Source organism: Puntigrus tetrazona, chromosome 6, assembly GCF_018831695.1.
Source record: "Puntigrus tetrazona isolate hp1 chromosome 6, ASM1883169v1, whole genome shotgun sequence".
NCBI classification, from domain to species: domain Eukaryota; kingdom Metazoa; phylum Chordata; class Actinopteri; order Cypriniformes; family Cyprinidae; genus Puntigrus; species Puntigrus tetrazona.
Window position 1 is genome coordinate 11,425,646 of NC_056704.1, and position 15,850 is coordinate 11,441,495.

General features: G+C 38.5%; 1 protein-coding gene across 1 annotated transcript; it reads right to left on the reverse strand.

Moving 5' to 3' along the window:
* Nucleotides 1-3,228: 3,228 nt before the first annotated feature.
* On the reverse strand, nt 3,229-11,458 carry lrrc8c (leucine rich repeat containing 8 VRAC subunit C). The gene is made up of 3 exons (XM_043240951.1): nt 11,362-11,458; nt 7,988-8,129; nt 3,229-6,494 (listed from the first exon to the last, which is right to left on the reverse strand). The coding sequence occupies exons 2-3, from the start codon at nt 8,123-8,125 to the stop codon at nt 4,254-4,256; spliced, it is 2,379 nt and encodes a 792-aa protein (XP_043096886.1). The 5' UTR covers nt 8,126-8,129; nt 11,362-11,458; the 3' UTR covers nt 3,229-4,253.
* Nucleotides 11,459-15,850: the final 4,392 nt, after the last annotated feature.

Here is a 15,850-nt window from a genome sequence, read left to right on the forward strand (position 1 = left end):
TGAGCTAAGCTTTAGCATTTGCTGCTAGCTTAGCATGAGCTTTGGTGATGTCTTAAAAATGAAAATTGAACTCTGTTCTTATAAATTACAGGTGCATCTCAGTAAATTAGAATGTCTCGGAAAAGTTAATTTAACTTAACAATTAACCAAACAGCTTGAGCTATGAGCTTCTCCACCCTTCCTCCAGACTCTAGGACCTTGGTTTCCAAATGAAATACACAAATTGCTCTCACTGGGCAACAGTCCAGTTCTTAGCCTCCTTAGCTTAGGTAAGATGCCTCTGATGTTGTCTGTGGTTCAGGACTGGCTTAACAAGAGGAATACGACAACTGTAGCCCAATTCCTGGTGGCTCTTGATGCCTCGACACCAGGCCCAGTCCATTCCTTGTGAAGTTCAATCAAATTCTTGAACTGATTTTGCTCGACAATAAGGCAAGATCTTTTTCTTCCACACTTTTTCCTTCTGCTCAACATGCTTGGACACAGCACTCTATGAACAGCCAGCTCCTTGTGAAGGGTGTCAATGATTGTCTTCTGGACAACTGTCAGATCAGCAGACTGTGTAGCCTAGTTAACCAAACCCAGAGACCATTTTGAAGGCTCAGGCAACCTTTGCAGGTGTTTTTAGTTTATTAACTTATTGGCATGTCACCATGTTAATTGTTTTTTTTACATTGTGAATTGGTGGGTTTTTGTTAAACGTGAGCCTAAATATCTACAATTAAAAGAACCAAAGATTTAAAAGTACTTTAGCCTGTCTGCACTAAATGTATTAATACATGAGTTTCTCAGAAATGAACTTTACCGTGACATTCTAATTTATTGAGATGCACCTGTATATGAGAAAGGCTGTAAATCTATGGCGATTCATTTTGCATTCAAATATAAGGCTTTTTCTAATCACAACCTTGAAACTGTCCTTTCGCTCTGTGCTCATCTCCACTTTGACAGCTGTTGCACCTTGTCTTTTCATGGTTGAGCAGAGAGCAGTCTTCTCCTCAGGGCACATTTTCAAGATCACACTGTCCAGGGTCATCAGCTTGTCAGGTTTATAAAGGCCTGGAGCACAACTTTTTTTTTTTTTTTTTTGCTTCTTGATTTCTGAATGCAACACAAATCACAGACCTGCAAAAACTCTTCAGAGAGAACAGATTAATGAACTTACTCATGCCCTCCAGTAATAACGTTTATGTTTAGTTTTTTCTTTGCAGTCAACATAAAACTGTCACTATTATTATTGTTACTAATAATAATAATAATAATAATAATAGGTGCACCCTATGGAGTGTCAGTGTGGTCCCGCTTGGGGTTCTGGAGTCAGTTTGGTACATGGGATCTTTTATACTAAGTGGTGATTAGTGATCACACAAGAGTTGAACATCTCCATCTTGTTGACAAAATAGTGTAGTGCTCTATTTTAGGATGCTAGTACTTGCCTGCCTTAGATCTGTACATGGTGTTGTATTTCAGAATGGTAATTAAACAAGATATGTCCTGTATAAAGGCATGCGCTGTCCACTTTAGTCAAAGTTAGAAGATACGACACTGTACACTGCAAATCTGTAACAAAATATTAGTATCCATCTCACTTGAAGTGTTGCACAGATAGAGGTGGAATAGATTTTCTCCTTACCTTATGAAATTCCTACATTTTACCTTCAAAATGTAACAGAAATTGTATTAAATAACCGCATGCAATGCAGGGGTAATGAAAGTGGCTGAAGATAGTGCTTTCCCTGTCTGCCTTTTACTGTAGACCAGACCATGATTCAGCTATCAATAGCCATATCCATCACAGCTGATCATGTGACTGAACAAACACTCTCTGATCCCTACTTGGTGCTGGAACTTGAGACGAGACGAGACGCGAGATGAGATGGGAGACAGCACCCTCATTCCTCCATCAGACAGAGGATTGTTCCGGCACACATTCATAATACTCTTTCACATGAATGATATTAGGCCTATAACAGATTTTCACAGCACCAGCCTTTAATATCATTTTCTTAACAACCCTAAGAAAATGAGATGAATTTTTGTGTTAAAACAAATATTAAACAATAAATGAATGAATTATACATGTACATACATTCATAGACATATATACATAGTATATTAATATATTATATATTATTATTATATATTATACATTATATAAAAATGAAAAGTCATTTGTGCAAATCTTCAATACATGGCCCAGATTTATTTGAGTAATTTTACCATTATAAATCATCCCTCAAAAAAAGAGCAAATACATCAAAATCTTGTTCGTCGTTGCATTTTTCATGTCAGCAATGTGTCACACTTTCTGGTGTGGGCATGCTTTTAGGAAGTCAGCAAATTAACCAGAAACATCGCATAGACTCAGATCTCTCTTGTATTTACTGCACAATACTGCCATCTGGGTGACAAGTCTCCCTTGAGAATTACAAAACATCAACTGAACTCAACACAAGGGACAAATACGCATTTTATTTATGCTGTTTTACAAATCAAAAACATTTTTGGTAGAATGAAAATGATACAAAACGGAAAAATAAGGCATATGGTGGCACTATACTGTCAGCACTTTTATCAAAAAGGCAAAAAAAAAATTCAATATCCTTCATTTTATGCGCAGATTCAAAAGAAAAAAATGTCCAGACTGAAGCTTTGGCATTCACAATCACCATAACCTTTATCATGCAGACCAGGCATAAGACCTGAACAGAAACTGACCTTCCTAACCAAAGACAGGTCTACTGTCAAAAAAAAAAAAAAAAAAAAAAATCTCTACAAATGCACCGAAGCCATGTGTGTTGATATTACTACAGGACTACGTACAAAACACACACAGCTCAAGTATTCGGTTTTAACCTTCTTAAAATGGCTAAATATGTGTATTACCAGTGTCTATGAATTCATACATGAAACACTAATTCAGTGACACTTGTATATGGTGCCAGAAAAAAAAGGCCACATGCTGATCTCAGTACATCAGACGAGTCAGCTCCCACAAGGCAAGATCAGATCAGAGACAAATGTAATTACCATGTTCATGACCTCAAGAAAAGACACACACTCGTAATATATCACCAGCTAGGAGAAATTACTATGGAAACTTAAAATCTACTTGATTTATCTTAATGCACCTTCAGAATATATATATATATATATATATATATATATATATATATATATATATATATATATATATATATATATATATATATATACATTATAATTATAGACATTATAAAAGAATCCTTTTCTTAAAATGCATCTGTATATATGCTTAGAGCTTTTTCTGTCAAATGTTTTCTTTCAATTTGCATAAAATAGAAAGATTAAATGACAAATACTGTTGACTAATACGATCAATAAATCTAAATGTCTATTTATAGAACATTGTTGGTTTATAAGAAAAGTGTTAATGTAAGTTAAGGTAAGAGAAATGCCTTCTGCATCTGCATTCTGTCTTAGACTGGAGAAGTCAAGTACTGTTTAAACCAAGCAAACCACAGCAGAAAAAAGCAGACCCCTTTAGAAACCGCCAACATTTGAAGCCGATGCGGTTACCTTTATCTGCGGGATCTACTACCAACAGCTGTCAAACTTGTTTAACATTAAAACAGTAATGCAAAGAAAAACATAACGTCTACCTGAGAACACATGCATATGGATCCTGCTCTCCGAAAGCATTTAAAATGATTAGAGTAAATATGCAGGAAGAAAAAAATAAAAAATACTACTAGTATAAATGATTACATGAACTATTTTCCTATCATTTATACTTCAAATCCTTGCAAAGTCCTATATACAGATAAAAAGTAAAATAAAAGGAATGTTAAAGTTTCCAGTGCAAATTCTAATAACGCTGTTTCCAGTGCAAAACATTGGACAGTTTTTGACCTGCAAAAGCTTAATGGATTATGAGAGCAAATGTCAGTGAAAGCATACAGTTAAATTGCTGTCACACATACTGTAAATGATTCCCTGTCACAGGTTGTCTACTTTCATGATTTACAGGTAAAAAAAAAAAAACATTGTACATTTATTTTAATAATATACAATGTAAGGCATTAAAAGGTACTCATCCCTAGATTTGTCTCTCTTTTTGCATTAAAAGGCCATTAAGCACAAGTCCAGCTTAAAACATGAAATAGCAAGTACTCACCCATATAGATCACAATATATATTACAGGACGGAACACCTGGAGCCTTGCCTCTTAAGGAGTCAGATTACAATATTTGGCATTGAAGCAAAGCAGTCATCACTCTGCTTGCATTTGTTCCCTGATGTCTGAAGGCAGCGTCTCAAACAGCGTGTCTTCTACGATAAGTCCACTGCTTTTTAAGGCGCGACAAGAGCCGAGTTCAGCTGGTAAGAACTCAAAGTGATTACCCTTTAACTCCAAATGAGTCAGTGATCCCAGAAAAGAAATCTTTGGTGAGAGGACAGACAGCATGTTTCTGCCCAACTTCAGAGTTTTCAGCTTCTTACAGAAGAAGAGCTCATCAGGAATATTTTCGATTTTGTTACAACTAACAGAGAAGTACTGAAGGCTTTGGAGAACGCCTATCTCCGGTGGGATAAAACGGATGTCGTTGTTGGAGAGATCAAGGTAGCGCAGTTTGTTGCACAGGAACAAGTGTGAAGGTAGGATCTCTATCTTGTTATGGCTGAAGTAGAGGCGCTCCAAGCTGCCAAGCTTTTTGATGTGTTCGGGTATAAAAGCGATGCCGTTGTGCCAAAGCTTAAGACAGGTCAGCTTACGGAGGTGCTGGAAGCTGACAATCTCTTCAATGGTGCGTAGATTGTTCTCTTTCAGATCCAACGTCTGCAAATTTGTCAGGCTGAAAATGGCATGGGGTATGCGTTCTAGGTCACAGTGCACCAACTCAAGTTCTACTAGGTTCACCATCTTTTTCAGGTTGTTCAGCATGACCAGTTTTGTGCCATCGTTGCAAATACAGAGGCGCTGTAGATGGCTGGCCACATCCACAATGGACTGAGGGATCTTGGTGAAGTTGCTCTTTAGCGTCAGTGTCTTCAATGCTTTGAGCTCTCGTAGAGAGTCCAGGGTTACATTCTTTGATGCATCAGAACTTAAAGAGCCTATCAGATGGAGCTCTTCCAAGTTCCGCAACACATACATCCACTGAGGGAGTTCACGGGCGTCATCAAACTTCACTCGCAGCACCTTCAAGGTCTCCTTGAGGAAGGAGGTGGCGGCGCTGTGGATCTTAAGTGAGCACTGGTAAAGAGAAAGCTCCTGGAGATCTTCTAGTTGGGCAATGGCTGCTGGTATGGTAACATTATTAATAATCTCAAGCTTCAAAGACTGCAGCTCTGTCACCTCAAAGATGGTATCTGGGAGACCAGACAGCATGAAGAGCTGAAGTTCCAGCCTGTTATTGCTGTTAGTCTGCAGCTTCTGCCGAAGCTTGTCGGCTGTCCACTCGTGGTTGAGGTTGAGCTGTTTCAGCTTGTTTTCACTCACCTCTGAGAGAAACACTGCAAATCTCTTGGAATATAGGGGATCATACTGGTCGATCATGTGCAACATGAAAGCAAAGTCATTCTTTACATCTGGGATGTCATCAATTCCTGTCTCTTGCCTGACATATTCAAAAGAGTATTCCTTGAGAGAGATATAGAACAGCCAGTAGGATGTATAAAGGCATGTAAGTCCATAAACTCCAACAAAACACAAATAACAGTAGGAGAGCTTTGAGAACAAGTGGGCCATAGTGTGATTGCAACAGAAGTACCGGTAACCCGTCATGTCCTGCATGTTCTCAGTACAGGTAACACTAAACTTAACCTTTGACACCAGTGCACTGTTGTACGCAATAATAAGGATAAACTTGAGCACTTTGACAACAGTCTGACGGACATACATCATATACAATATATCACCCTCCTCTACATGCAGGCGGAATTTTTTGACCTTCTCAAACAAAGCCTTGGCTTGCTCTCCTTCCTTCTTGTCAAGGACACTTGGTGCTGGCTTGTCAATAACAATCTTTTCAGGAATGGATCTTAAAGATTGAGTCTTCTCCAGGTTGCCCTCGCCAATTGGAGTGTCAAGGTTTGACCTACTGGCACTGTTCTTCTTGTTGTCTTTCTCTTCAGGATTCTCCCCAGACACTTCCGACAGTGCCCTCGTAGTCCATGGAGAGTCAAAGCACTTGCCCAGGATGGAAATGAAGTGCTCAATTTTAGAGCTGGAGCCAGGAAACTTGAACCAGAAATTGCTGCACACCATGAAAATGACCGTATGGATGAGAACCAGGTAGGGGAAGTACTTAGCATACCAATGCAGCGCCTTTTCATAGCACATTTGGTTTATGTAATTATACTGCTGAATGTCCAAGTTTGTCTTCAGTCCTTTTAACTCATGTACAGGCACTATCGATTCATGATTTGTGGAAGGAGGTGGACACATCAGCTCTGTCTGGTTTGGCGAGAATGTCCTTTGAGGAAGGCATATGATTTTGTCTTGCATCACCTAAAAGGACAGAAGAGTGTAGCTATCAATATCAAAACAATGAAAATAAGACATACTCCAGTCTATCCATGTACAGGCATTCTGATTATCCTCCAAGTATATTTTCTCTGGACATAAGATAATTCAAGATGAAAGCTAAAGCGAAAGAACCTCAAATGCACACTTCAGGGAGCAAATAAATAAATCTCAACATTGTAAAAGACAGCAAGTGAGTCCATTTTAATGTGCTGAATTACAATTCCACACCACCCATAGATTGCCGGGAACAGTGTAACAGTATCCGTCAAGGAGCATCTCTTTAAAGATAACTATATCGGTGCTCTGACGTCAGTGTTATGTCTCAGACAGGAAATGAGAAATCATTACACTGGCCATTAGAATTCAAAAGAGAGAAGAATTACCTTTGAGTTAGCAAAAAAAGGTGCTCAATGGTTACTAATTTTTGATTTAAATATGTTTTTAAAAAAGTACACAGCAGGTAGAAAAAACAAAAAGTTGACTAGAATTGAGCAGCGGTAAACAAAACCATTCTGTATTCGATTCAAGATGTGTGCCCTCCCCCCTTTTCCTGCAAAACAGTTTTAGTTGGTCCGGTAATTACCATGTGGTTTCTGTCTGGAAAGGTAATGAGAAACAAGAAAAATCAGCTAAAAAGAGAGGGAAAGGATTGTGGGAGATATACACAGCACAATAGTGTGACACAAATACAACAGTCTGACTGCTGAGTAAAGCCTGCTAATAAAGCATCAGCAGCTCTAAACACGGCATCTCTGCAGTAAAATGGATGTGAGGAACAGCAGCCCCAAGTGGCTAATAAAATGTGCATTATGCACAACATGGCCACTCAAAGTGCCCCCAGTCAAACATGGTCATTTAGCAAAGAGAGAGCTATTTATTCCACCTCAGAACCACAGGATTATGTCATGACGTTAGTAAAAGCATTAATTAGGTCAATTAATACTGTGTTCACTGGAATCATCACAAACATCCAATCACAAATTGCAACGCTTCAAGCAATTGTGCCATTCCTTGATGCACACCTCCAGGGACAGCGGTGGATATTCCCACCCTAACAATAGGTTCCTGTTAATGTTTGTTGAGACTAAAAATAATTAGGATCATCTAGGAATTGAAACTGAAGACCAAGCCACTTGAAGCTCCACCCACTAGTTTATGAGGCTGAGAAGCTAGACTACAGGAGTCATTTTGTGTTTATAGTGGGGCCACCATGAGGGGAAGGAGCAATCTTTTCGTGTGGGGTGACTGGAATTTATTTTTTTTCCCACTAGCAAACTCACACTTCTAAATGCAGTGCGCACTGCCCAACAGTGGGCTGTTCATGTACAGAGGAAATCCATCTATGGTGTGAAGTTATTCAGTATTCCATTGCTCTCGGTCAATGTCTTAGTCCTGCTTAAGATGTTAGCTTCTCAGCTCTAAAAAATAAATGTACTTTTCGTATGCGGTTTAAGGAGAAAAACTGTAATCATTACCTGCAGAGTGCATCCAAATACACCTATCATGAGCATGACCACAGAGAGGTAGTCTGTGAACACGTCCCACCATGGCTTCAGAACCCGGAAGGCTGGCTGTTGTTCCGTGAACTGTCGGAATTCAGTCACTGGAATCATCCTCCTGTGACGGCACAATTAAAGAATTAGGACTTGGAAGAAATGCAATAAATACAACTTTTATTCAAACTGTGAATCGCTTTAGTTCACCACAAAAAAAAAAAAAAGTGTACATAATCAAAGAAGCTGCCCAAGCTGTGTTTGTTAACACCAATTTACAGTGTTTGCACTTTGTTGGTTATATATAGGATTCTGATTGGCCACTGTGTTCATGAGCTCAACAGTCATCGTACAACGCACGGCATAAAAAAACCCCACTGTAAACAAACACTTTTGTTGCTGTTCACAAGCCAAGCACACAAACAGGTAGCACGCATGGGATCATATGAAAGCCACTGTATTGTGACATTTTTAATATTTCATTACTTGGTATGCTGGTACAACTGGCAATACTACACTAAATATAAACTGAGGGACTTTACATTGATAAGTTAGATGGAATGAAAGTCTACCAGCATTATAATATGCAGCTTTATATGTACAAAATACGTTTTTGTTGCTTAACTGGAAGAGCATGATGGAAAGGAAATGGGTTTATATCTCAGGGAATGTAGGCCTATATCAGACATTCTCTGGACTAAATTCACTGGTCACATGATCAAATGTATTTATTGTTCAATTTTTTTTTAAATAACCAAATAACCTCAGTAAGGAAGATTTGTTTACACAGGAACAACACATTTTTATTTGGATATTCAAATTTGCACACATATGTATCATACGGTTATTATTATTAATTTAGTTTTTTTTTACTACATTGCTGGAACTACATGGTCTGGAATAGCGATCGATTCTTGATTCAACTAATACATTTAGCAATTAAATATTTCTGATTAATGACCATTGTCCAGAGCAACACTGTATAACTGGCTGCTCGTTGATTAGCTAAACATTCTTTCCCTTCACAGTCTCTACGACAAAACCAATGCAATTAAATCTAATCCATGCATCTATTTATTCGGCAAACATACAGGTAACATGCAAAAACAAATATTCTTCCGTAACTGAATGTGTACGAGTAAAAATATCTTGAGTTGCAATTAGAAATGACCTATGAATCTTGAAAGTGACTGGAAGAATTTGGATCACCTTAACTATTCAAGACAACACTGCCATGAAGCCCAGAATAATATGCCCTTACATTCTAATGATTCCTAATGCAGGCAGTCTGCCAGGCTTCCTCTAATCTCTATTGAGATTCACTTCTTGCATCATATAATAGACAAAGCATATTCCACCAATCTTATTAATTATTGAGATTACTGCTGCATATGCTTCACTTTGCAGCAGTCAGCCACTCCAAAAAGAGGTTTATATATATATATATATATATATATATATATATATATATATATATATATATATATATATATATATATATATATATATATATATATTTACCTATAAAAGGCCTGCACAGATGGAGAGCGCTGGCACAACAAAGTAGTAAAACACTGAATGCCACAAGCAAGGGGAGTAGTACTAGAACTACTGAACATCATTTAAAACACTACTAATGAGTAGATTTACTAAAGGCACCTTTCACAAAATGCAGACAAGCACCCAGCTGTAGTCCTGCACATGATGTAACACACCTTGAATCCATTTTACACAGCCTAAATTGCTCTCTGTGATCAAAACAGAAGATAAACAAAAACATCCCCTATGTACTTTACATGCAAGGTCAACCCAAAGAAATACACCGTACAGACTAGACGTGAACGCACTAAAATAAAATATAAATAGCCAAACTCGCAAACAAACAATTACAGGAAAGACTAGTAGCTTAATCATCACAAACCGGTCAGCAAACGAATTAGGCGAACCCAGCCTCAGCTGATCAGAAATCCTAAAGCGCTGGACTTTCTGGAAATGTTCAAGGGTGCTTACGGCAGAGTAAACACAATCGGTCTTACTCAGGGTAAGATACACTCCAGCATCCACACACAGTTTGTACTTTTATAAATATTCCTGCAGAAAGGAAACGGCATCAAAGACTGCATATTTGGATGCAATCTGCCCGCGTGTCCATGAAAAATCGCTACAAAAAAAAGAAAGAAATCGGGGTAAAAGAACTTTGCTGTATATGCAGCATGCTTCAACAGGCAGCCTTCTACAGGCAGTGCAAAATATTTGGACATTTGTGAACAGCTGCAGCAGTTCAAGTATCTACAACTCCCAGTTTGTTCAAAGATATATTCCTGACACCAGTTTAAAACTTACAGCGCGCATAAATTACACTTGCAGGAGTATAACAAAATTAGCGAAAAAGATTCAATGTTAGAAAATGCGAAAATGTTATAAATTCAGCACTGTATCAAATGTTTAGGCGCTAAGAGACGGAAACTAATAAAATGTTGGCAGACCCAATGGAAAAATCCAAGGAGTTCTGATAGACAAGAAAGCAGGGCAGAAAGGGATGGGGGTCTGTGCATTACTGCAGATCTGCTATTTAACCTAATAGCTTTAAGTATACTACTAAACTGGGCTCGGCAGAGATCTGTACCATCTCCTGGAGCAGCTCTTCCTGCCAGGAAATGGGCTGATTCTCAAATATAACTTAGTCGTGGAAAAAAAAAACGTTGCACGTCTGAATCACATCCAGTCAGCAGGATCAAGAAGGGCTCACTTTCAGAAGGCTGACTAATATTCGAGGGGACGATATCTTTTGTAACGTTACGTGGATAAGATTTCCTCTGCCGATAATTACGGAAACCCAAATAAACAACATTAATTTCCACTCACGGGACAAAACAAAAATAACGCTCACTACTTTTTATTTCATTTTAAATCTGTACACATGATTTGATTCTCGCTTACTTTTTTTAAGTATAGTATTTTAAACAGAGGCCTGTCTGTTTAATCGCTAAGTGTGCATTAGTAAATAATGCAACGTAAATTTAAGCTTAAAAATCGTACAAACTTTACCGAGGCAAATTTTAATTAATATTCTATGAACTATCTACACATCCCCCGCGGTGTTCAATTTTCCGCCGTCCGAAGCATTCGTTTCGGTAAATTCGCTTCACTAACTCGCATTTCAGAACAATAACTAACAGTAGCACGTTTTTCTCACTGAGGGGGCTTGAAAAGTTTAAGGCTGTCCCGAACGCGTTCCGGCGAATATTCCACAATTGCGTCACGAAGATGAAATGACCGAACATAACCGTCTGCGATGTTAACGTTTAGCCTCAAACACCCATAACGCGAATTAAACGCTCCCGTTCCGGACTCACCTAGAGATGGACCGAAGGCGCGTTCTCCGTCTTCGGATGAAGATTCTAGCGGGGACTGGAGCATGTCCTTGCGTCTGCGGCTCTCAGTCAGCTCCGCCCTCCGAACGCGATAGGCTGAGCCGCCGTGGGCGGGGCTTCGGGATGACAATAGCGTTCCCAGAACCGCCTTTCTCACTTTCCGTTTAGATTTTGCGCGTTGTTATGGCGTGCTACATCTGTCCGTGACCCATAAGCGCCTCATTGTTACAGCAACTCTCAGGGGCATATCCTTCACATCCCCACCATTTTAACTAAGCAAATAAAGCCGTTTCCTGTGCGTCAAGCTAAACTTAATCGTAGGTTTTAACGGTTTTTGGAATCCTTAAAAAAAGCGATGGGAGAATTAGCTGGAAATAATCGGCAAGGCAGTGGTTTGTTGTAAACCGCTGTAATTCCCACAGTGTTGACTGTTAAATAACCCATACAATTACACTGAGAGTAACTACTAAACAACAACTCAAGAAATGTAGCCTGATAAAAAAAAAAAAAATCAATAAAACATGAGTAATGTAACTTTGTGTGTAGCCTGTTTATTTAATGGAATATATGTATATAATGGAATGGATATATATATCAGGGATAGAAACGATGGCCATTGAGCCATGAAAGCTATTCATTACTGCCATCCTCCTCCACGGCAGCCATAGCACACATTAACTTGAGTATGTCATCCCACTGTCTCCACAGCCTCTGTACTAGATCATATGTTTACAGCGTGTCTGATTGGCTGCAGCATCTGCCTCGGGCTTGCTTGCATGCTCCCTCTTTGTTCTACGGAAACCCTCTTTGACATTGGGCGGCAAAGACTTTAAAAGGTCTTCCTCGACTAAAAGCCTATTCACTGCAAAGGCTGTGGCATTTTTTTCGGCCCTGCTAGCTCTCTTTGGAAATGAGAACACATAGATCTGTCGTGAAACTATCGTGAAATCATCCACATGAAGCTCTAAATGGAAAAATATGTACGCGACTAATATTTGTTTTTAAAAGCGTAAGATAAAGTTGTCACTGCGTTGCTGATTAGCTGTAAAGGAAATCTGGGGCGTAATTCATGACCCACCGAACAGCTGAAAGTGATTTACTTCTTACAGGTGGGAATGTGCAAATATAGTCTACTTGAGATCTAAGAATTGTAGTGTTGTTCTACTCTTTAAAACTTCAGGATATTGCAGTGACAGGCTTTGTTTAAGTGTGTTGTGTGTGTGTGTGTGTGTGTGTGTGTGTGTGTGTGTGTATTATTTCTGAGGGATAATGGGCAATAGATGTTATCAATATTCTTCACAATATCTTTCTAAAAAGAAAGCAAGTCATACACGTTTGGATTTCACGTGTTTTTACGTGTTAAAATAATGATTATGGCATTATTACCATCACATGCTAACCCTTTTTTCTAATTTCAGTTATTACGTGTCACTGTTTAATGCCTGCTGAAATTGACCTCGCTGATTAACTTACATAATGAAAAGTGCCTCATAATGTTTACTACTATCTCAGACATCAAACCCAATGCAAAAAAATTAGCTTTTCGTGCTCTTTTCACGTTTTATACTAAAAAAAATGTGGTGAACAGGGATGCGTTTGGTGGAGTTGGCACTGATAAGATACTCGATAAATGCAGAGGTCTCAAAGGTTCTGCAGAATAAGGACTCGTTTTAGGTATTTTCCAGTTCTGAGAAATTAAATTGTCCAAGGCCACTCAGTCTTCAGCTGCTAGTCTTTGATTTGACCTTGTTACATAGGTTTCAGTGGGATCTGGAAGTCTTCTAGTTTCTTTCTAAAAAACAAAAGAATAAAAGATTGAATATTTTTGAACATAAAGTGGATGTCTACTCTGAATTAACTAGAGGCTTAATCTCAGTGACTTTTTTTATTGATCCCAAACAGAAACACTGAAAGTCCAGTAGATGTCCAGGAGCATTACCACTGTTATCACAGAAGCCTATGAGCTTCTAACCAAACACAACACACTACAAATTCTAGTAAGTTTGGGACGGTCTACCTCCTTTCCAGAGCGCTCCGTACCTCGGCTAAATGTCTTTTGCCAAAGCACTTGTTTAAAATGGAAATACGTTTCTAGCTACTTCGTTATGGAGGAGGAAAATAGCGTTTCAAGCTTTTTTGAAAGTCAGATTTACTGGTTTATGGTAATCTTCTATTTACTAACTTCTGTTTAATCATTGGTTTATTTAAATGAGCAATACCACAGGTATTATATAAAACTCAAGGCTCTCTGGTGTGCGACGGAAGTGATCTCTGTTTCATTTTTCACTGAAACTATTCAGCGCTTACTGGAGGCCAATTAAATATTAAATGCCTAAGAGAAAAATGAAATACAGGCGATATGAATTCCCTTTCATTTAGAATAATTTGCCCCAAAAGGCACACATACTGAGATCATCTATTATTTAATGTCAGAGTATTACGGACCCCTGGGGGACTGTGAAGGTATTGCAAGGGGAGAATAGATCTTCTGTTAAATGACTAATACATTGATAAGAGTTATGTAATACTGCTATTCGTTTATTTATTGCTTTAGTCTATTTGTTTATTTCTAAGTTGCAATCAGTGAAAACCAACTCGTTTTTGTATAGACTTCATCAATGAAGCCATAAGTTGAAGAATGTGAACGATTATATCTATCTAAACTCGGTGATTTAAATGGAAAATAATTCGAGTCAAATATAAATGCATAGATTCAAAGAATAACAAAACTGTGTAAAATTATGGTTGAGAGATTAGAAGACAAATTAGAAATGAGCTAGACTGCTAAAATAGCAAGCTTTTGAGGTTCTATTCATAGACGGTTTATGAATAGAATCTGCAGCACATGCTTTCCTTAGCAGTTGCTGGGAAGATTATTTCAAAATTAGAATAATATTTAAACATTGTGAAGAGATATTAAGAGATAACGGGATTAGACTCTTTCAGTGAGCCTGTAAATAATACTTGTATGACATTAAACTGTATTCCGAGTCTAAGAAGCTAAATATTTCTTAAGATTATCAAAACGAAAACTTTTGTTCCGAGAATCGTGGGATCTTAAATCTTGATGTTAATTGCTGAATTACATTAAAGTCACGAATCTGGGATCACAGCGCCATCTGCTGGGTTAAATTTCATGTCAACAAATGCAAAAATTAAGAATTCATACAGATATCAGAGACCATAACCAGCCAGACCATAAACATCACAGACAGGTCGGGGAAAAGAGCCATCGAAGCATATCTTTATATTTTATTGATATTATTATTTTAGGTTTCATCTATCTATCTATCTATCTATCTATCTATCTATCTATCTATCTATCTATCTATCTATCTATCTATCTATCTATCTATCTATCTATCTATCTATCTATCTACACAGGTGCTGGTCATATAATTAGAATATCATCAAAAAAGTGAATTTATTTCACCAATTCCATTCAATAAGTGAAACTTGTATATTACAGTCATTCATTACACACAGACTGACATATTTCAAATGTTTACTTCTTTTCATTTTGATGGTTATAACTGACAACTAATGAAAACCCCAAATCCAGTATCTCAGAAAATTTGAATATTACTGAAGACCGATACAAAGAAAGGATTTTGAGAATACAACTGAAAAGTATGAGCATGTACGGCACTCAATACTTCGTTGGGGCAGTCTGTGGCACTGTGTGCAGGTGCTAATTCCTGTTGGAAAATGAAATCTGCATCTCTATAAAGTCGGTCAGCAGCAGAAAGCATGAAGTGCTCTATAACGTCCTGGTGTACGGCTGCATTGACCTTGAACCTCAGAAAACACAGTGGACCAACACCAGAAGATGACACAGCATCCCAAACCATCAATGACTGTGGAGACTTTACACCGGACCTCAAGAAACATCCTCTCCTCTCCTCCTCCAGACTCTAGGACCCTGATTTACAAATAATGGTACTTTCGTCAGACACCATAACTTTGGACCTCTCAGCAGCAGTCCAGTCTGTCTTTAGCCCAGGCGAGACGCTTCTGACGCTGTCTGTTTTTCAGGAGTGGCTTGACAAGGAATGCGACAGCTGAACAGCTGAAACCATGTCTTGCATACGTCTGTGTTTAGTGCTTCTTGAGGCACTGACTCTAGACCACTCTTTGTGAATTTCCCTCATATTTTTGAATGGGTTCTGTTTCACACTCCTCTCCAGGGTGAGGTTATCCCTATTGCTGCTACACTTTTTTCTACCACATCTTTTCCTTCCCTTCGTCTCTCTATTAATGTTCTTGGACACAGAGCTCTGTGAACAGACAGCCTTTTTTATAATGACCTTTTGTGTCTTGGCCTCCTTGAGCAAGGTGTCAACGGTCGTCTTTGGACAACTGTCCAGTCAGCAGTCTTCCCCATGATCATGTAGCCCACAGAACTAGACTGAGAGCCCATTTAAAGGCCTTACAGGTGTTTAGAGTGTGGCACCATGTGTCTTCAGCATTG

Coding starts and splice junctions, on each gene's coding strand:
- lrrc8c (XM_043240951.1), bottom strand. CDS start 8,125: ATGATTCCAGTGACTGAATTCCGACAGTTCACGGAACAACAGCCAGCC. Junction 6,495..7,987: donor TATTTGGATGCACTCTGCAG/GTAATGATTACA, acceptor CTGTCCTTTTAG/GTGATGCAAGACAAAATCAT.